Below are 22,689 nucleotides of genomic sequence, written 5' to 3'. Positions count from 1 at the left end.
ACAGGAGTCACTGTGCACTTACTCCTCATGTAGGATCTTTGTCCTTAGTGTGCTGTACATTGAGATTTAATGCTATAACTAGTACTCAAACAGTATTTTTCACTTTATGTTTCTGTGTGGGAGCAAACTGTTGAAATCTTTACTTAATGTATGCTAAACTGATCTTCTGTATATAAAGAGAATCGAAAATGAATCTTGATATGAATGGAAGGGGAGAGGGACTGGATAAGGGGAGGGTTGTGGGTGGGAGGGACGTTATGGGGGGAAAGCCATTGTAATCAATATTCTGTACTTTGGAAATTTATATTCATTAAATAAAAGTTAAAAAAATAAAAAAAAGAAATGAAATCTATGAAAATGAAAGATAATTATGTATGTGTAGATTATCTATGAAAATAATTGTTAAGTTTATCAGAAATCACAATAAGCAGAATTTTTCTCATTTGGACAGTTTTGCCTTGGCTTTCTTTCACTGTTCCTGTGTTATATCCATGTATACCTTGTAGACTTCCATGCCTTCTCTTGTCAAATGTGGGCTGGGTTATATTAGTACTTTTCTGCATGATTCCAGATTTCTAAGTATACTTTAAGGTAGTTCTAGGGGTCTGTATGCTTGGGTCAGAATTTGAAAGAACTTAATTGGTACAGGGCATGTAACTAAAATGTTAACATCATTGAAATTAGTAGTATTGCTAAGTATTGTCTTTGAGTCTTATTGTTCCTCATTTTATTCTTGTTGGCTTTGCTGCTTTGAAAATTTACAGGATGAAACAGAAACTACAGACTGTTGAAACTGAAGGTTTAGCTATTTATTTAACAATAAATTACATGTGTGTCAGCAAAAAAAAATAATATTCTATCTAAGAAATTGTGGAAATAGGGGGCTGGCACTGTGGCATAGCAGGTAAAGCCACTGCCTGTGGTGCTGGCGTCCCATATTGGCACCAGTTCAAATCCCAGCTGCTCCATTTCCGATCCAGCTCCCTGCTAATGGCCTGGAAAAAAAAAAAGAGTGGAAGATGGCCCAGGTGCTTGGGCTCCTGCTACCCTAATGGGAGACCTGGAGGAAGCTCTGGGCTCCTGGCTTCAGCCTGGCCCAGCCTCAGCTGTGGTGGCCACCTGGGGAGTAAGCCAGAGGATGGAAGATCTCTCTCTCTCTCTCCCTCTCGCTCTCCCTGCCCCACCTCTTTCTTTCTCTCTGCCTCTCCCTTTATCTCTATAACTCTGACTTTCAAATAATAAATAATTTTTTAAAAAAGGAAGAAATTATAGAAATAAAAAGAAATGATAAATATAAGAACAGAAATCAATGACATAGCAAATAATAAAGCAAAGAAATATTGAAAACCATTGAAGCCAACAACAAACTGAAGAGATTCATAAAATTTACAAATGCACAGTCTGGCCAGCGCCACGGCTCACTAGGCTAATCCTCCACCTTGCAGCGCCGGCACACCGGGTTCTAGTCCCGGTTGGGGTGCCGGATTCTGTCCCGGTTGCCCCTCTTCCAGGCCAGCTCTCTGCTATGGCCCGGAAAGGCAGTGGAGGATGGTCCAAGTGCTTGGGCCCTGCACCCCATGGGAGACCAGGAGAAGTACCTGGCTCCTGCCATCGGAACAGTGCGCCGGCCGCAGCGGCCATTGGAGGGTGAACCAACGGCAAAAGGAAGACCTTTCTCTCAGTCTCTCTCTCTCACTGTCCACTCTGCCTGTCAAAAAAAACAAAAAACAACAAACAAACAAACAAACAAAAAGCAAATGCACAGTCTGGTTGATAGAACAAAAGAAACAAATGACCCATATCAAGAAAGAACAGCAGTGGGTGTTGTGGCGAGCTGGTTAAGCTACTGCTTGGGATGCCGGACATCCCATATGGAAGTGGGTGGTTCTGATACTCTGCTCCTTTTTTTTTTTTTTTTTTTGACAGGCAGAGTGGACAGTGAGAGAGAGAGACAGAGAGAGAAAGGTCTTCCTTTGCCATTGGTTCACCCTCCAATGGCCGCCGCTGCAGCCGGCGCACCGCGCTGATCCGATGGCAGGAGCCAGGATCCAGGTGCTTTTCCTGGTCTCCCATGGGGTGCAGGGCCCAAGCACCTGGGCCATCCTCCACTGCCTTTCCGGGCCATAGCAGAGAGCTGGCCTGGAAGAGGGGCAACTGGGACAGAATCCGGCGCCCCAACCGGGACTAGAACCCGGTGTGCCGGCGCCGCAAGGTGGAGGATTAGCCTATTGAGCCACGGCGCCGGCCCGATACTCCGCTTCTGATCCAGCTTCCAGCTAATGAACAACCAGGGAGGCAGCAGATGATGGTTCGAGTCCATCAGTCCCTGCTTGCACATGGTAGACATAGATGGAGTTCCGGGTTCCGAACCAGCAGACAGGAGATGTCTCTCTCTCTCTCTCTCACTCCCTTTCAAATAAATAAATAAATGTTAAAAAAATACTAAAAGAGGAAAAGTACATTATTATAATCTATAAACATTAAAAGGATAACTTTATATAAATAAGCAACTTCATATACATAAATTCAACTTCATATAAGTAAATTCAACATCTTAGATGAAATGGACAAATTACCAAAGCTGACTGAAGAAAAAAATAGATATGAATGGTTTTATATTTATTAAAGGAATTTTTAAAATTTAAATACTTTTTATTTTAAAATTTTTGCTTATTTCACTTTATTTGAGGTACAGAGAGATATATTCCATCCATTGGCCCACTCCTCAAATGCCTGCAACAGCAGGAGCCCAAAACTCAATTCAGGTCTCCTACCAAGCTCCCCTCTAATTTTAATTTATTTTCATTTTATTTGAAAGTGAGACAGAGAGATTTTCCACTCACTTGTTCACACCCCCAAATGTCCACACCATCTGGAGCTGGGCCAGGCTAAAGTCAAAAGCACTGAATTCAACAGATTAAGATCTCTTTCTCTGTCTCTCTTCTTTGATTTGAATCAATCAATCAATACAAACTTTAAAGACTGCATGCCAATAGTCTTCATGGGCACTGATGCAACATTTCTTAATAAGATTTTAACAAACTAAGTCCAATAATGTATATGAAGAATAATATCTTCTGAACAAAGCAGTTTATCCCAGGAATCCAAGGCTGGTGTAAAATTTGAGAATCAATCAATGTCATTTTTCCATATTCTCTCTTTCTCTGTTGTCATCCTCTCTCTCCTTCCTTCCTTCCTTCCTTCCAATTTATTTATTTGAAAGGCAGAGTTACAGAGAGACAAGTCTTCCATCAACTCATTCACTCTCCAAATGGCCAAAATGGGTGGAGCTGGGCTGAACCAAAGCAAGGAGCCAGGAGCTTCTTCCCAGTCTCCCATGCGGGTGTACGGGCCCAAGCACTTGGGCCATTCTCTGCTGCCTTCCCAGGCCATCAACAGGGAGCGGAATTGGAAGTGGAGCTGCTGGAACTTGAACCAGTGTCCACCTGGGATGCCATTGCCACAGATGGAGACCCAACCCACCATGCCACAGTACCAGTACCCCCATCCCTCTTTCAACTTCAAGTTTGGAAAATAATTCTTAAAGAGAACACAAGCAGCATGGAAAAAAATCTACTCTGTTAATTATCTACGGATGTGCATCAAATTCCCTAGAATCTTTGTGGCTTAAACCAATTATTACCTGTGGGTCAGGAATCCCGTTATAACTTAGCTAAGTCCCCTGCTTCAAGGTCTCTCAACTGCTACAACAAAGTTGTGACTGGGACAGTGTTCTCATCCAAAGACTGATTAAGGAACCAGTTTCTTTAAAAAAAAAATTATTATTTATTTTGAAAGGCAGAGTTACAGAGAGGCAGAGGCAGAGAGAGAGAGAGGTTTTCCATCTGCTGGTTCATTCCCCCAAATGGCTGCAACAGCTGGACTTGGGCCGATCCGAAGCCAGGAGCCTGGAGCTTCTTTAGGGTCTTCCACTTGAGTGCAGGGGCCCAAGGTCTTGGGCCATCTTCCACTGCTTTCCCATGCCACAGCAGAGAGCTGGATTGGAAGTGGAGCAACTGAGATTCGAATTGGTACCCATATGGGATGCCAGCACTTCAGGTGGCAGCTTTACCTGCTACCACAGTGCCTGCTCCCAAGGAACCATTTTCAAGTTCACTCACATGGTTGTCAATTGGCTTGAGGTCTCAGGGGTTGTTAAAAGGGCTTTCTTGCTGACTGTGCCCAGAGACCAACCTTGGTTTTGCTCTGTAAGCCTCTCAACAGGACAGCTCACTTCATCAGAGAAAGGATGAAAGAGGAGTCAGAGAGACTTTACAAGCAGGAGTCACAGTAGTATAATCTTGGAAGGGACAGTCTGTCTCTTTTGATAGAAGCTATTCATTAGAGACAAATCACTGCATCCAGCTCTCACTCAAGGGGAGAGGATCACAAGAGATCACAAATGCCATTTCAGAAACTTCCAACTGTAGTTAACAAATTGGACTTCATGAAGGTTAAAAACTTGTGTTTTTCAAAAGATATTGTTGGGGCTGGCACTGTAGTGTATCAGGTAAAGCTTCCGCCTGCAGTGCCAGCATTCGATATGGACACCAGTTCTAGTCCTGCCTACTCCACTTCTGGGTCCCTGCACCTGTGTGGGAGACTTGGGAGAAGCTCCTGGTTCCTGGCTTTGAATCTGCCCAGCCCTGTTCAGTGCAGCCATTTGGAGAGTGAACCAGCAGATGCAAGAATTTTCTCTCTGTCTCTTCCCTCCCTCTGTAAATCTACCTCTCAAATAAATAAATAAATCTTAAAAAAAAAAAAAAAACACCCAATATAAAGATATTGGTATGGACTGGGGAAAATATTTAGAAAAGATATTCCTAAAATAACTGGTATCCAGTGTATATAAAGAGCCCATATAGTTAACTAATAAAAAACAAAAAGCCCAAATTTTAAAAACAAGTAAAAGATTTAAGCAGATACTTCACCAAAGAAATGTGGACAGCAAATAAGGGCATGACAAGATGCTTAGAATCATTACTCATTAGGAAAGTACAAATTTAGCCAGTGCCGCGGCTCACTAGGCAAATCCTCTGCCTTGCGGCACCAGCACACCGGGTACTAGTCCCGGTCGGGGTGCCGGATTCTGTTCTGGTTGCCCCTCTTCCAGGCCAGCTCTCTGCTGTGGCCAGGGAGTGCAGTGGAGGATGGCCCAAGTGCTTGGGCCCTGCACCCCATGGGAGACCAGGAGAAGCACCTGGCTCCTGCCATCGGATCAGCGCGGTGCGCCAGCCGCAACGCGCCGGCCGCAGCGGCTATTGGAGGGTGAACCAACGGCAAGGGAAGACCTTTCTGTCTCTCTCTCACTGTCCACTCTGCCTGTCAAAAAAAAAAAAAAAAATTTTAGGAAAGTGCAAACTTACGGCTGCTACAAAAACATCACCATGAATTCAGCGGTTTAAAAGAACACTTTATTATCTTACATTTCTGGAAACACAAGAACAAAGTCGATCTCACTGAGCTACAGTTAGGACGTTCGCAGGGTTGGTTCCTGCTGGAGGCCCCAGGGGAGAATCGGTTTCCTTGCCTTCTGGTTTCTAGGGGCTGCCCATTCTCTTTAGTCCATGATCCCAGAGCGTCATGTTTTCCAGTCCCTCTTACTGCTCCATTGTCACTTCACCTGCTGTCTGACTCTGACTCCAGTGTCTCCCTCTTACTAAGGCCCATGGAAAACCAGGATCGTCTCCCTTCTCGCATCTGCAGGCATGTTTTGCTATACAAGGTAACATAGTCACAGGTTCTGGGGATTTGTACTTGGACATTTTTGGTAGGTCACTGTCTAGCCTGGCAAATACTTTTAGGTATTCATCAAAAGAAAAAAAAAAAGAAGAAGATGAAAGCATGTACATACAAAATTATTTTTACGCAAAATGTTCATGATAGCTTTATTTGTAATATAAAAATAACTTATTTGTAAAACAAAAACTCAAGTGCGCATGAGCAAATGATTAGAGAAACAAATTGTGGTGTTTTCTCACAAGAGGACAATACTCAACACTAGAAAGGAATTAAATAATACAGTGGCAACAGAGGTAAATTCCTAATAATCACACAAGGCAAAAGGAGGCAGACAATAAAGAGAACATACATTTTGATTCCCTCTATAAAAAAGTTCTAGAAAACATAAATATCCATGATGATCAAAAGCGAATCGGCAATTGCTAGGGACAGAATGGGACGAGAAAGGTAAAGCTGAATTGACAAAGAGTCACGAGGGCCCTTTCAGAAGTGGTGGATATGTTTGTTGTCTTTTTTTAAAGATTTGTTTATTTATTTGAAAGGCAGAGTTACAGAGAGGCAGAGGCAGAGAGAAAGAGAGAGAGAGGTCTTCCATCCACTGGTTAACTCCCCAAATGGCTGCGACGGCTGGAGCTTCGCCAAAACCAGGAGCCAGGAGCTTCCTCCTGGTCTCCCACACAGGTGCAGGGGCCCAAGCACTTAGGCCATCCTCCACTGCTTTCCGAGGCCACAGCAGAGAGCTGGATCGGTAGTGGAGCAGCTGAGACTAGAACTAGCATCTATATGGGATGCCGGTGCCTATATAGGATGCCGGCGCTGCAGGCAGAGGCTTAGCCCACTATGCCAGAGTGCCAGCTCCTGTTGATTATATTGATTATGGTTATGGTTTCATCAGTATGTACATATATCCCCTTAAAGATGAGCAGTTGATTATATGTCACTTAACCTTCAATTAAACTGTTAAAACATGTAAACAGTTAATTGACTCTGAAATATAAGGAATTGTGACAATTTGCTGGAAGATAAAACTATGCTCATCTTGGTTACTTGGTAAGCAAGCTGGAATTGGTAGGGGCAGAGTACTGGTAGAAATATAAATAAAGTTTTTTCTTTTCCTACTTTTTTCCCGTTTCTCAGATTTCCATAGAAGTTGCTGAAATCTACCAAAAAATGTTGCTAGTTGATTTAAAGGTTCTTTCGAAGGGCTAGCCTAGGGAAACTACTCTTTGCTTTAAAAACATCTAGTTAGGGGCGGGCGCTGTGATGTAGAGGGTAAAACCGCCACCTGCAGTGCTGGCATCCCATTTGGACGCCAGTTCAAGACCCAGCTACTTTACTTCTGATCCAGCTCTCTGACTTGGCCTGGGAAAGCTGTGGAAGATGGTCCAAGTCCTTGGGCCCCGGCACCCATGGGGGAGACCTGGAAGAAGATCCTGGCTTCTGGCTTCAGATTGGCACTTCTCTGGCCATTGTGGGATCTGGGAAGTGAACCAGTGGATGGAAGACCTCTCTCTCTCTCTCTCTGTCTCTCTCCTTCTCTCTCTGTGTAACTTTGACTTTCAAATAAGTAAATAAATCTTTGAAAAAAGAATCTAGTTAATACTGGAAGCTCAAAAGTGCTTATTCTCACCTAAAAATTCTCTATTTTTCTTTTAGTTGTAGAGTCATCTAATGTATTTAACTTCTTAGTCAAATTAGTAGTATATTGTGTAGGCCTGTGCTTTCAAAAATCCCATTGAAGTGTGTGGGTCTAAGTAGAATACTGTAAGCTGGCACACTGGTTTGTATTGAGCACTGCTTGTAGTGAAGGAATGGATAAACATGTATTAACTTTATTTGTCTTTTGGAACGCTGATGTTCATTGAACTATATATGACCTTGCTGCCTGATATTTACTTACTATGTGGGCTGCAATCTCAAAGGACTGGAAAGTATGGTCAAAAAAAAGAATAAAAATTACAGTAGGGTCATGAACTTTTCACATGAAGAAATGGAAAATTCTGTTTTATTTCAGATTTAACAATCCTAAATGGATATCATAATATGTACATAATGTCCTAATTTTATACATGTGCATATAATAAGTTCTACTGAAAAGCCATCCCACAATTTGTAGCCAAAGCCAATGTCCTTTTGCTTACTGCCGCAGCAGGCTGAGTTGGCTTCTGTGTAATACAGCATTCTTACCATTAGATGGCAGTCAAAACTAATGCAATGACTAACCTTGTCTATGTTGAATAATGATTTGCATAGGTGTAACTCCTGTTATCAATGGATATATTTCTGAAAAGTTCCGTGAGAATTGAAAGACACTGTGAAAGATGTAACATTCCTTTTGGGAACCAGAATTATTTTTACAAGGTAAATAAACATCCCAAATGTTTTCTTAAATATATATGAAGGTCCTTTAAAAGGTATGTGGAAAAAATGAAATTAAAGTTTATTTTGGTAAAACTTCTTTTTCAAATTCATTCATAGTTTTTTTTAATAGGATGCATTTTCCATGAACTTTAAAAAAATGTTTATTTTCAACTACTTGAAAGGCAGAGTGAGAGCAGGGAGTCAGGTCCTTCATCTACTGGTTTATTCCCCCAAACACTTCCAACAGCCAGGGCTGGGCCAGGCTGAAGCCAGGAGCCTGGAACTCTATCCAGGTCTTATACCTGAGTGGTAGGGACCCACATGCCTGAGGCATCATCCTGCTGTCTCCCAGGAGCGTCAGTAGGAAGAGGAGGGGGCAGGACTCTAACAGGCACTCTGACAGGGGATGGGGATGTCACCAACTTCAGCATAACTTGCTCTGCCATAAAATTTTTGAAGACCCTCCCTATGTACACTTCCTAAAAAAACTTAAATATATCATGTATCCCATAAAGTACACAGAGAACCACCAGTTTAAAGTAGCATTACAAAGTAAAATCACCTGTGTATGCATCACCCACTTCAAATGAAGGAATATTACTTTATGTTCCTCCTCTCAATCTTTACCCACACTGGTTGGGGGGGATGCCAGTGCCCATATTGGAGTGCTTGGCTTTGAGTCTCGGCTCTGCTCCCAATTCCATCTTCCAGCTAACTCAGATCTTGGGAGACACTGACAATGGCTTAAGTAGCTGAGCCCCTGTCACCCATCTTGGAGACCTCCATTGAGTTCCCACCTTTCAGCTTTGGCCTGATCCAGCCCTGGCTATTGCAGGCACTTGGGGAACGAAATTGTGGATGGGAACTCTCCCACTCTCTCTCAGTCCGTCTTTCTTTGTCTCTCTGTTTCTTAAATAGTAATAATAATGGTAATAAAATACTCTCTGCTAACATGAACCCTGGGAGATACTTCGGTCCCTGTTACCCTTGTGGGAGACCGAGACTGAGTCCTGGGCTACTGGCTTTGGCCTAGCCTAGTCCTGGCTGTTGTAAGCATTTGGGGAATGAACCAGTGGATGGAAGACCTCTTTCTCTCTTTTTGCCTTTCAAATAAAATGAAAAAAGAAAGAAACAAAAGCAACAAAACGTTTGTTGACTACTTAAATATTTTCTTGTGTAAGTGCATTGTGATTCATGCATTTTGCGAATTTTCCATTATGTGTTCTATCTAACTGTTTTGCAGAAGTTCTTATTCTACATATGAGTCCTTGTGGAGTTACTTATTGCTAACACAATCTCTTATTGCTAACAAATTCTGGACTTGTATTTTCATTCTCTTAAAAAAAGTTTTGACACATTTTAATTTTTTATCAATTTTTTCTTTATGATTGTTAGTGCTTTTTGGATCTTGTTTTTAAAATTCTTGATTACACCAAGATAATGAAGATTTTCTCATATGGTATATTTTAGAAACTTTACTGTATTAATTATAAAACTTATTTTCACAGTTTGATTTAAAATATGCTTAGAATAGAATTTTTTGTATCACATGAGGTAGGAGGTCAAGATTCACTCTCTTCGTAAGGATATCCAGGTGATCTGGCACTTTTTGTTAAAGAGACTACAACTTTCCACTCTGCAGTGCCAATATGAATATCTTACTTTCAAATTTTTGAAAACTGTATCTGGTTTGTGTAAAATGGAGCATACCTATATTTAGCAAAAGTTCATCCTTTGGTAGTGATCCTGTTTTCTGAAAATAAATGCTGTTAAAGTCCCATTAAAATCCATTAATATTTAGACAGTTGCATGGTTTTGATGCAACTTGAACTCATGTAATTACGGGGGGGATAGTCTTATTAACCAAAATGTGTTATATTTTCTGGAGAGTTTAAAACTCCTTTCTTGGGGGAATAAACAAATAATTGAGAATAAACAAATAATTCGCTTGAAGTGAAGCAGATTATGGAGGCTTAGAGATGATTCTGTAGACACCTTAGGATCAACTAATCACTCTCAAAGATTGTATTGATCTGCCTTGTAACCAACCTGAGCCAAACCTTTGAAAATCCCATTTGAGAAGAAACAACAATAACACAAAATTGAGCATTTCTTCTCTTATCTTTTTGCAACAATAAAGGATGAAAATAAGCACCCCATGAATCCTGGCCCCCGCTGTTTAAAAATTGCATATTTGTAGTCTGGTTTGTGTGGCCCAAGTGCTTGGGTCCCTGTACCCACGTGGGAGACCCAGGAGAGGCTCCTGGCTCTTGGCTCTTGGCTTCGGATAGCTCAGCTCTGGCTGTTGCAGCCATCTGGGGAGTGAACCAGTGGATCACCAGACTTTTCTTTCTGTCTCTCTCTGTCTGTAAGTCTGCTTCTCAAATAAATAAATAAAATCTGAAACAACAACGATGACAACAAGAGCTTCTTCAGGGTAGGTGTTTGGTAAAAGCAGGTTCAGCTGCTGCTGGGAATGCCTGCATCACATTATAGAGTGTGGGTTCAAGTCCCAGTTCCTCTGCTTTCAATCCAGCTTTCTGAAAATGCATCATGGGAAGGCAGCAGATAATGGCTCAAATACCTGAGTCCTTGCTATCCATGTGGATCTGGATGGCACCCTGGCTGTTGCAGACACTTCTGGAGTAAACCAGAGTTTGGAAGATCTCTCTCTCTCTCTCTCTCTCTTTCACTCTTACTCTCACTCTCACCTTGCTCTGCCTTTAAAACAATAAACATTAAAAGAAAATTGCTTCAACCTGGATTTCAAAACAAAATTTAAAATAATTAACTGATTCCATTTTTTCTTTTATTTTTATTTTTATTTTTATTTTTTATTTGACAGAGTTATAGACAGTGAGAGAGAGAGAGAGAGAGAGAGAGAGAAAGATCTTCCTTCCGTAGGTTCACTCCCCAAATGGCCGCTATGGCTGGCGCTGTGCTGATCTGAAGCCAGGAGCCAGGTGCTTCTCCTGGTCTCCCATGTGGTTGCAGGGCCCAAGCACTTGGGCCATCCTCCACTGCACTCCCGGGCCACAGCAGAGAGCTGGACTGGAAGAGGGCAACTGGGACTAGAACCGGCGCCCATATGGGATGCCGGCGCCACAGGTGGAGGATTAACCAAGTGAACCACGGCACCGGCTCCCTGATCCCATTTTTTAAACATTTATTTATTTGGAAAGGCACAGTGTGAGAGAGAGGGAGACAGAGAGAGAGGTCTTCCATCCTTTAGTTCACTCCCTAAATGGCCACAATGACCAGGGCTGGTCCAGGCCAAAGACAGGAGCCCAGAACTCTCAAGTACTTGGGCCATCTGCCCCTTCTTTCTCAGGCACATTATCAGGGAGCTGGACTGGAAGTGGAGCAGCCAGGACTGGAACTGGCACTCTAATATGGGATGAGGGCATCCCAAGCAGTGGCTTAATCTGCTGTCTACAAGGCCAGCCCCAATTGATCCCATTTTTATATACAATTAAAAAAATCTTTCAAGTTTGAGGGTGTTCATTCATTTTAAAAATCTATGAAAATATCTGCATTTTACAAACCAAAAATACTAACCCTTGCCCATTATTTTCCTATCTTGCAAAAAAGTACAATTAAGAATATTATTTCATGAATAATCTTTTAAAGATTTATTTATTTGAAAGTCAGAGTTACACAGAGAGAGGAGAGGCAGAGAGAGAGAGGTCTTCCAGCTGCTGGTTCACTCCCCAATTGGCTGCAACGGCTGGGGCTGTGCCAATCCGAAGCCAGGAGCCAGGAGCTTCTTTTGGTTCTCCCACATGGGTGCAGGGGCCCAAGGACTTGGGCCATCTTCTACTGCTCTCCCAGGTCATAGCAGAGAGCTGGATTGGAAGTGGAGCAGCTGGGACTAGAACCGGCACCCAAATGGGGATGCCAGTGCTTCAGGCCAGGTGTTAACCCTCTGCGCCACAGTGCCGGCCCCCATAAATAATCTTTTTAAAAATATTTTTATTTATTTATTTGACAGTCAGAGTTACACACACACACACAGAGAGGTCTTCCATCCTCTGGTTCACTCCCCAGTTGGCTGCAACAGCCAAGCTGAGCAGATCCAAAGCCAGGAGCCAGGCGCTTTTTCCGGGTCTCCCATGTGGGTGCAGGCGACCAAGTTCGGGCCATCCTCTACTGCTTTCCCAGGCCATAGCAGAGAGCTGGATTGGAAGTAGAGCAGCCGGGACTCAAACCATCGCCCATATGAGATGCAGGCGGCAGCTTTACCTGCTATACCACAGTGCTGGCCCATAAATAATCTTTTATTTTAAGATAAAATAAGACAAAAACATAAATTCTAACTTATTGGCAGTTGAAAGTAAATAAAAATGAGATAGTAGGGGTTTTTTTAAAGATTTATTTTATTTGAAACACAGAGTTTCAGAGAGAGGTAGAGACACACAGAGAGAGGTCTTCCATGTGCTGGTTCACTCCCCAAATGTCTGCAACTGCCGGAGCTGAGCTGATCCAAAGCCAGGAGCCAGGAGCTTCTTCCAGTTCTCCCTCGTGGGTGCAGGGCCCCAAGGACTTGGGCCATCCTCCAGTGCTTTCCCAGGCACATTAGTAGGGAGCTGGATCAGAAGTGGAGCAGTCGGGACATGAACTGGCACCCACATGGGATACCGGCACTGCTGGCTAGGGCTTTAATCGACAGTGCCACAGCGCCAGTTGCTAGTAGATATTTTAAAAAATTATCTTAGATGGAGAGGCAGAGAGAGAGAGAAAGCTCCTATTTGCTGGATCACTACCCAAATGCCCACAACAGCTGAGGCTAAGCCAGGGTGAAATCAGAAGTTGGAAATCCAATTCAAGTCTCCTGCAAGGGTGGGAGGGACCCAATTATCTGAGCCATCAGCTATTACTTCCCAGTGTGGTTTACATTAGCAGAAATCTAGAATTGGAAGTGGACCTGGGACTTGGAGGCACTCTGATGTGGGCTGCAGGTGTCCCAACCAGCATCTGAACTGCTAGGCCAAATGTCTGTCCTGATAACAGGTATTTTTTTAAAAGATATTTATCTGAAAGGTAGAGTTTCAGAGAGGCAGAGGCAGAGAGAGAGAGAGAGAGAGAGAGAGAGAGAAAGGTCTTCCATCCATTGGTTCACTTTCCAGATGGCTGCAACAACTGGAGCTGCACTGATCCGAAGCTAGGAGCTTCTTCTGGGTCTTCCATGTGGGTACAGGGGCCCAAGGACTTGGGTCATCTTCCACTGGTTTCCCAAGCCATAGCAGAAAGCTGGAGCAGCCAGGACTGGAACCAGTGCCCATTTGGGATGCCGGTACCATAGGCAGCAGCCTTACCCTCCATGCCACGATGCCAGCCCCGATAATAGGTATTTGACATAAAGGAATCTGAAAATAAATCCGAGAGGTATGATTTAGCTACATCTATAGTCAACCTCAATGATATGCAGAAAGTGAATCTTAATTTATTAATGAAATGTTCTCAACTAATACAATTTATTTGAATACTTATACCAGGAATAGTCCAGTCCTCAAAGAAGGCAGACAAACATAAAGGCCATCTGCACTGTTGTATGCAATGGTATCAGGATCAATAGGAACATAAAGTAGAGCACCAAGTACAAGGTCAGGAGCAAAAAGGAGAGAGAACAGGAGATTCATGGACACTTGTTGGAGTGCTCACATGTGAAGCGGGTTCTCAGGAATGGTAAGACTCACCTGGATGGAGAGGAACACATGCACAGAGGCCCGGAAGAGTTCACAGACAAGGAACTGTGTGGTCATCCGGGATCCTTCTAACCAGCGGAGTGTGCAGGATTATCACCATCTGCCAAAGAACAAGTGAAATACCCACAATTACTCGAATTACGCAATTTGGAGACTAAAGTGTCTTGAAGATCCTCTAGACTACTGTCAGTAGAAGAGAAGCAGACACAATTTTCTTTTTTTTAATTAATTAGGTTTTTTTTTTTTTTTGACAGGCAGAGTGGACAGTGAGAGAGAGAGAGAGAGAGAGACAGAGAGAAAGTTGCCATTGGTTCACCCTCCAATGGCCGCCACGGCCGGCGTGCTGCGGCAGGTGCATCACGCTGATCTGAAGCCAGGATCCAGGTGCTTCTCCTGGTCTCCCATGAGGGTGCAGGGCCCAAGCACTTGGGCCATCCTCCACTGCCTTCCTGGGCCACAGCAGAGAGCTGGACTGGAAGAGGAGCAACGGGGACAGAACTGGCACCACAACCAGGACTAGAACCCAGGGCGCCGGCGCTGCAGGTGGAGGACTAGCTAAGTGAGCTGTGGTGCCGGCCGCAGACACCATTTTCTAAGACACAGGCTCAAAGTAGTATAGAGTTGACTGTGTGGATAGAATCAAATATATCGCATAAATTGTGCTGTGCTCATGTAGTTTATGGCATTCCTTTCCTCTGGACACACAGATCAGATATAGCACACTAACAAAAAAAAGAATAAAAATGTATTGCTTCTCATATTGTATGTTTGCCTATGAAGAAATTCTCTCCCTGGAAGCAACAGTGTCTCAGTGGGTTAAGCTGCTGCTTGCACTGCATTCCTTATGAGAGTAATGCTTCAAGTCCTGGCTGCTCTGCTTCTCATCCAGCTTCCTGCTAAGGCACACCCTGGAGGGAAGCAGATGACAGCTCAACTACATGGGCCCCTGCCACACACGTGGGAGATCCAGATGAGTTCCAGCACCTGGCTTTGGCCTGGCCCTGGTGTGGCAAGCAACTGGGGAGTAAGCCAGCAGATGGAATACTCTCTCTCTCTGCCTCTCAAGCAGATGGAAAGAAAAAAACCGAACAAACCAAAGACATTCTTTCCTGCCAATTTTGCTCAACTGGAGAGAAGTGTGGGTAAAGGAGAGACACCACTGACCCAGGGTGGCTCCAGAATGATGTGTGGAGTGCATGCCTCCTCTTTGCAAGCTCAGTCCTGACGTGTCGTAGACCTTCTTTGAGCACTGACACTTGCTGGGTAATGGGTAGCATAAGGTAAACTTTGAACAGGTGAGGGTGTCTCCATGCAGTGGATGGGGCAAATTCCTATGATGAGTGGCAGTTCCTTGTTATATCTTGCCTCACCCACTAGAAGTGCCGAAAAGGCAGGTACTTAATAGAAGGATAAGTAAATGCTCAATTACCCCTTGTCATAATCTGGTGGCCAAAAACATTAATTAGTCCACGTTCCTGAGTCTTCAACTTAAACACTGAGCAGTTTCCTGTCTCATCTTCCTGAGTGTGCAGGGGCTTGACTCACTCCTTATGACTTCTAAGCAGAACCTCTCCAGCCCCACTGGAAGTGACTCATTCACCTTCCGTAGCGTTCCTGTAAGATACAGGGGGAGGTGAGTCTGTGAGGGCGTGGTAGCTGTATTCGTGATCGTTACTTTTTGCAAATGCCGCAGAGCAAGCATGTGATTTTATTGTATAATTAAAATACACAGTGGAAGGGCAGGCACTCAACCTAGGGGTTAAGACACTTTCATCCCACATTGGAGTACCTGGAGTTGGTACCTGCCCTGGCTCCTAATTCCACCCTCCTGTTAACACAGTCTCTGGTCGCAGCAATGATGGCTTCACTAACTGGGTTTCTGCCACACATGTAGGAGACCTGGACTGAGTTCCTAGCTCTCAGCTTTGCCCCTGTCCTGTCCTGGATGTTGGTAGGCTTCTGGGGAGTGAACCAGTAGATAAAACCTCTTTCTCTCTCTCTCTCTTTCTCTCTTTTTCTCTCAATTAAAAATAAAGTATATGGCCAGCGCCGCAGCTCACTAGGCTAATCTTCCACCTGCAGCGCTGGCACACCGGGTTCTAGTCCTGGTCGGGGTGCCGGATTCTGTCCCGGTTGCTCCTCTTCCAGGACAGCTCTCTGCTGTGGCCCAGGAAGGCAGTGGAGGATGGCCCAAGTGGTTGGGCCCTGCACCCCATGGGAGACCAGGAGAAGCACCTGGCTCCTGGCTTCAGATCGGCGCAGTGCGCCAGCCGTGGCGGCCATTTTGGGGGGTGAACCAGCGGAAGGAAGACCTTTCTCTCTGTCTCTCTCTCTCTCTCACTGTCTATCTAACTCTACCTGTCAATAAATAAATAAATAAAGTATATACTGTGGAGTTTAAAAAAAATGCATAAATAAAAACATGAAGACCTAACTTTTGGAAATCCAGAAATTCTCACTCAGCAGGCCTAGAATGAGGCCTGGATACTGCTGGTTTATTTGTAATTTTAAACTCTTTAAATAGATAAATCATGGACATTATAATAAAAATAAATGTTATAAAAAAGGTAATGGTGAAAAGTAGGACTTCTCACTCATCTTCAAGTATCTTGTGTGTCCCTCCAGATGTATTCTGTGTATATAAAGAGTGTTAGAAGTTCCTCCCTCTTTTTAAATTTTTTTTTTTTAATATTAGACAGGTAGAGTTGTAGACAGTGAGAGATAAAGGTCTTCCTTCCACTGGTTCACTCCTCAAATGGCCACTACAGCTGGAGCTATGACAATCCCAAGCCAGGTGCTTCTTCCTGGTCTCCCACGTGGGTGCAGGAGGCCAAGCACTTGGGCCATCCTCCACTGCCCTCCCAGGCCACAGCAGAGAGCTGGACTGGAAGAGGAGCAACTGGGACTAGAACCTGGTGCCCATATGGGATGCTGGCGCCGCAGGCAGAGGATTAACCAAGTGAGTCACAGTGCCAGCCCATTCAGAATGATTTCATCTTTTATTCACCTGTCAGACACAATTGAAAAAAAAAAAAAAGGTCTCTGAAAGATTTTGAAACAAATTCTCCATTTAAAAAACAAAAGATTTTTTTTATTAGAGACAGAGCAAGCGCCTATCCACTGGTTCACTCTCCAAATGCCCACAGTGGCCAGGGTTGGGCCAGGCAGAAGCTGGGAGCCAGGAACATAATCCAGGTCTCCCATGTGGTTGCCAGGGACCCCAAAACTTGAGACATCAGCTGCTGATCCCCAGGGCACTCATTAGCAGGAAGCTGGAATCAGGAACAGAGCCAGAAGCTGAACACAGGCACTCTGGTATGGGATACAGGTGTTCCAACAAGTGTCTTAATTGCTAGGCCAAATGCCTGCTCCCAAGATAACATTCTTTTTTTTTTTTTTTTTTTTTTTTTTGGACAGGCAGAGTGGACAGTGAGAGAGAGAGACAGAGAAAAGTCTTCCTTTTGCCGTTGGTTCACCCTCCAATGGCTGCCGTGGCAGGCTCACCGCGCTGATCCGAAGCCAGGAGCCAGGTGCTTCTCCTGGTCTCCCATGGGGTGCAGGGCCCAAGCACTTGGGCCATCCTCCACTGCACTTCCTGGCCACAGCAGAGAGAGCTGGCCTGGAAGAGGGGCAACTGGGACAGAATCCGGCGCCCCGACCGGGACTAGAACCTGGTGTGCCGGCGCTGCTACGCGGAGAATTAGCCTAGTGAGCTGCGGCGCCGGCTCCAAGATAACATTTTTAACAACTTGTTTGCAAAAATTCCTGAAAATTTGAACAATTTGTTCTTGTGAGCCTGTATAAGCTTATTTTATTTCTTTGAGTTCACATGATGTACCTGATTGTATTTCATAAAAAGAAAATAAAGAACAATGTATTCTCCTTGTTAACTGATATGCATACAGGCCCAAAAACTTCCAAAAAGCTCAACAAGGAAAAAAATAGTAATACTTTAAGAATTTAATTATTGGAAATTTTGAGTGGGTTAGGGAGGGTACAATTAAACACAGGAATCTGTAACTTTTGTTCTATCTGGTCTCCTACTCTGAAGAGCATTTAATCTATCTACATCAGCACTTAAATGTTTTTTAGGTTGCACAGTACTATCACAATGAAGTAGGAAATAATCAACAATCATAGAAAAGTGGAAACGAGTTACTTTAAGCAGATCTGTTGCATTTGATTTATATAGAGGTCTCTTCTTTTGCCAAGTTTTATTACAGCAATTGCATAAAACACTTTCATTGAATTCAGTAATGGACAGTAGGATCCTAAAAGTCATAACGTAATAGGTAGTCTGTCTTCCTCTTTCCTCCCGCTCTCCCTTTGCCTCTCTTGTCTCTTTCTTTTTCTTCAGTGAGTCACCTTGCACTATGCCCTTGAAGTTTTGGATTTCTTCCAGTTCTTGGTTAGGAAAACTGGCAGAACAGAAAGTAGTGGTGACTGTTAACTAGCCAGTGCCATTCTTTGTTTGGCTGGTGTGGAATCAGTATGCTACTATGATCTCGTTTCTGGGGTGGTGCTTCATTTGAAACATTAACACAGAGGTGCTAAGAACATGGTTTTTGATATTCTATCTGACATTTTAGCTTGATTGCTCAGATTTAGCTACTTAGATATTAATTTCAATTGCAGACACTGCCTCTATAGCTTTAATTTTAAGACTGAGTCAAGGTTTTTAAATGACAAGAAAGGAGTTTCTATTTATGCTAGAGATTGTTTAGGTATTAGAAGTTCTATGATTGTTAACCATTCATGGGTGGGACACTGCTACATATGTGCTAAGAAAACTCCCTATATTCCAGGCATTATGTTGATCTAAAGCTTTGTTTTTTTGTTTGGAACCACTTTCCTAAAAGTGCTTAAGACATTGCTAATTTTGTGTATGGAATAACCTTTTGCCAATATTTAAAGACAAGAGATTGATTTATGGTTGGATTTTGATGCATCTGGACCAATAAATTATTATATATCCCCAAATGTGCAGTTAACAATTGAGCTTCAGATTCTTCCTTAATAAAGGAATTCATGCAGGGAAAATTTGAAATTGGACAGGACATTAGCTAAATGCTTTAGATATAAAAAATTATAAGAGGGATTTGAATGAATTAATACATGATAAAATATGCAAAAGAAAATGTAATACTTCAATGGCTTATTATAGACGAGAATTCAACCATATGCCTGAAGAGAAAATATATTTAATAAAGGTTTTTTATCATTAATAAAAATATATGGTATAGTAATTGTTTAAGTTGCTAAAGAGCCTGTGCAATTCAAGGTCTTTCACATTTACTCAGTAGAATGTGTGGCTCCAATGTAAAAACACTTGTATGTGGAGAAAGTAGAGTAATATTATTTATTCAATTTTTTAGTGTTGATTACCTTATAAAATGTCATAGGAAATAAAACTGTTTTATTTAATTAATTGCTTGCAAAGTAGCAAAAAGAGATACTTGTTTTGATAGATTTTGTATCATTTATTGATTCAAATTTTGATATGGTAGAAGCATCTGGAATAAACTAATAATAGATTTCTGTCAGGATTATGAGTTCTTTTACCTCTTTTAAGAGATAAAAATTATGTGTTTGAACTTCTTACAAAATGCCTTGTCATGCATCCACAAAGAAAAAAATGATACAAAAAATTTACTCTTCAAATGATTCTCATTATGTGTAAAAAATCACAAGCAGCCCTATAAACTCCTATGCTGATAATATATGTGAGGGTACTTCAAAAAGTTTGTGGAAAATAGAATTAAAAGATAACTTTATTTTGGTGCAAAAATTTTTGGAGTCCCTTAAGTTTTTCATAATATGCATTTTTCCATGAACTCTTGGAAGACTCCTTGTATTTTACTTTTGAAAGGGAAAGCATATTTCAGTTATGCTCCTATGTCTTAATTTTTATCTACTTTAGATAACACACATTTTTAGTACTGGAGTGATTCTAAGTAATGAGACCTGCAGTTAATAAATATAGTTTCCTTTACTAATTAATGTTACTTGTGTTTGCTAAACATTCATAAAGTCTAGTGAGCCACTGAGAGACGAGGAGAGGAGAGAAGGGGATAGGAGAGGAGAGAGGGAGTCGGTAGTGCTAGGTGACATAAATAACCTGGAAGAAATTCTATATGAAATAGTGTCTGTATAGAAAAATATCAGAAGATGTTCAGTTGAGGCTTCCCAGACTTTCACTGTATGGCACAAATACACATTTAAAAATTGGCCATAACCCAGTTGAAGAAGAGTGTATGCTCAAGCTGGCCTCAGAGAACGACAGCGAAGAATTCAGCCAGCGCGGTGCCAGGTGTGTCAGGAGAGCTCCTGCTGTTTGGCTCCACCCCCAGGGGCAGCGGCTAGGCAAGGACCCGCGGAAACGGGCAGGGGACTGGGGCCCCTGTGCAGGCCGGGCAAGCGAGGAGTCGGAAATGCAGACCCAGAGCCTGGAGCCCAGCAGTCAGCACGCCCCGAGGAGCGCTCTATTAGTTGACTGGATTGCAAAGTGTGTGTGTGTGTGTGTGTGTGTGTGTGTGTGTTTTAGGAGGGAAGCAATTAATACTAAAGCATATGTTGGGGAGTTGCTAAACATACTGTGCCCGACATCCACCCAGCACCAGCCCAACTTGTCGACGGAGCGAGGCAGAGAAGGAACTCTGCGGTTTCTCCTCCAAGGCTCCCATTTTCTGAAGTGACAGACCCCAGATGCTGGAAAGGGTCGTCTGGCTGCCACCCAACCCCCATCCACGAAGAGCCCACTCCCGGGCATCGGACAAGCTCCTGGTCCCCCGCGGGCGACAGCCGGGCTCACGTTAGTCCACATCTTCCATTTCAGGTCATGGCAATATTCAACATTGCCAAACCATTACTGGGCATTTTGTTTCTTTTTATGATTTCTTGACAAAACTTAATAAAATAAAAAATATTTTAAATTAAAAAGAGTATCAGGTAGGTAGCAATGGAATTTGACATTCAGCCTCTACACATTGTGGTGATTCCCAAGAAACGTGAGGTGGCAAATCAGGCTCGAACTGAGAGATCCTCTTAACCGCTTGTTTTTAATTACAGTTATTTTAAAACACACACACACACACCACACACACAATTCTCTAATTCCAAGGCTTTTGTGGAGTTAAGAGGCAGGAAAGGTGTAGACTGGAGTTGCTTCGCCTACTGGGGCTCAGAGCAGAGGTGAGGTAACAGGGGCAGTGGGCGTCTTTTCCTTTCCTCCCTTTCCATCTGGGAGACAGGGATCTGAGCGGCGGCGACGGAAGGGACTGTCCGCGTCCCGAGGGGCAGGCGGCCGGAGACCCCACGCGTGACGGGGGCTGACGGCAGACACGTTCGCGCGCGGACCCCTCCGACCGCGGCCAGCCGCGCGCGGGTCCGCCCCGATCCCACAGTGCACCGCGTCTTGCCCCCTCCCGGCTCGGCGTCCCGCCTCCCCTCGGCCCCGGCCCCCCCCCCCCCCCCCCCGACTCCGGGAGGCGGGGACGCGGCGGCGGCTTCTCCAGTCGCGTCTTTCTCACTCACTGGGGAGCCCGGCGCTGGCGGCAGCTTTCGAGGCAGAGCCGCTGAGCCGCGCGCCCGCCAGGCAGCGAGCGGGAGGTCGGACAGACTGACGGCGGAGCCGACGAACGGACAGCGGGGCAGCCAGACGGTCCGAGCCGCCTCGGGTTCCGCCATGAGCTGGGGCACGGAGCTGTGGGTGAGTCGGGGAGCGGTGCGCCCCGCGACGACCGTGGCTCCCGGGAGGCGCGGGCTGGGCGGGCGCCGCTGACCGTCGGCGGCCAGGGCGCCTTGGGCCGTCCGCGCCCCGGCGCCGGCGGAGGGTGAGGGTCCACGCTCGTCTTTGTGTGCAGACCTCGCCGGGGGGTCGAGGGGGCGGTAGCTGGCGCGCCCGCCCCTGCCGCTGCCGCGGGGTTCTGGGGCAGCGCCCCGCACTGTCGGCGGGGCGGCCCGCGGGCTCGGCGTCCGCCGCGATCCTCTCCTTCCCTTTTCCCTCCTCCGCCTTCACTTTCCGGGCGCCTGGCTCCGCGCCGGGCCGCGCTTCTCTCCCTTTGTATCTCCCCGCCTGGAGGCGGGGGAGGGGGCCCATTGTCCCGAAGGGGCGCTGTTCGCGAGTGGGGAAGGGGCCTGCCGTGACCCCCCTCGCGGCCAGGGGCCGCAGGGCTGAGGCGTCGCCGAGCCGGGACGGCGCGGGGAGCCGGGAGGCGCCGCCCCAGCCCCAGGTAAGGGGAGCTGGGCGGCTTTGTTCGCAGCCCGGCCTCCGGCCAGCCAGGCCCAAGCTACACGCCCATTCCCCTCCCTGCCCCCGTGCTCGGGACGGGCAGAGCTTAGGGGGCACTCGGCTGGTGGGCCGGGGACCTGAATGAAATCGGGCGTCGACTGATTTTGCCAGAAGGAAGCTAATGCTGCCTAAAGGAGCCGCTCGGCTCTCCGGTTGCTCTATTCCCCATTCGGTCTTTATTTCGCCCCTTTTCCTTTTCTCTTTCCGCCTTGCCTGTCTTGAGCGCTGGAGGCTCCAGACAATGCCCGTGGTCTGGCCAAGGTGCGGGTGGGGCGTGATAGGTCGGAGGACCGGCCGCCGCCAAGCAGGGTGGAGGTGCGGCGGGCAGTGATTTCTCTGCTGCGGCCGGCCGGGGAAGCCGGCGGCGTGGGGGCGCTGTCCCGGGGGCGGCCTGGCCTCAGCCACTCCCCTTTTTATCCCACCTGTGCATATTTTCCGTGCCTTTTGTTTGCGAGGATCTGGTGAAATCACTGCAGAGAAAGGGGAGAGAGAGCTTGCACTTGTGCGAGTCTGTGCATTGTTAGGGTGGGAGTGAGAGCAGGTCGATCGATTGAAGGGCAGAATGATTTCGTATTTTTCACCTCACTCGCA

General features: G+C 45.1%; 1 protein-coding gene across 10 annotated transcripts in view; it reads left to right on the top strand.

The window, feature by feature from the left end:
- Positions 1 to 21,275: 21,275 nt before the first annotated feature.
- Positions 21,276 to 22,689, top strand: part of FNBP1L (formin binding protein 1 like) — a 125,295-nt gene continuing 123,881 nt past the window's right edge. For all 10 annotated transcript variants that reach the window (XM_070078026.2, XM_051857498.3, XM_089300343.1 and 7 more), the window contains exon 1: positions 21,276 to 21,516. Coding sequence is in view for 4 of the 10 variants with exons in the window: in XM_017346074.4 (XP_017201563.1) it covers positions 21,493 to 21,516 (24 nt within the window). In the remaining 6 variants the exon portion in view is untranslated. The remainder of the gene's footprint in view (positions 21,517 to 22,689) is intronic.

The sequence above is a fragment of the Oryctolagus cuniculus genome, chromosome 7 (assembly GCF_051225735.1).
Source record: "Oryctolagus cuniculus isolate XC-2025 breed Fujian yellow rabbit chromosome 7, ASM5122573v1, whole genome shotgun sequence".
Lineage (NCBI taxonomy): Eukaryota > Metazoa > Chordata > Mammalia > Lagomorpha > Leporidae > Oryctolagus > Oryctolagus cuniculus.
This window is presented reverse-complemented; position numbering and strand designations above follow the sequence as displayed.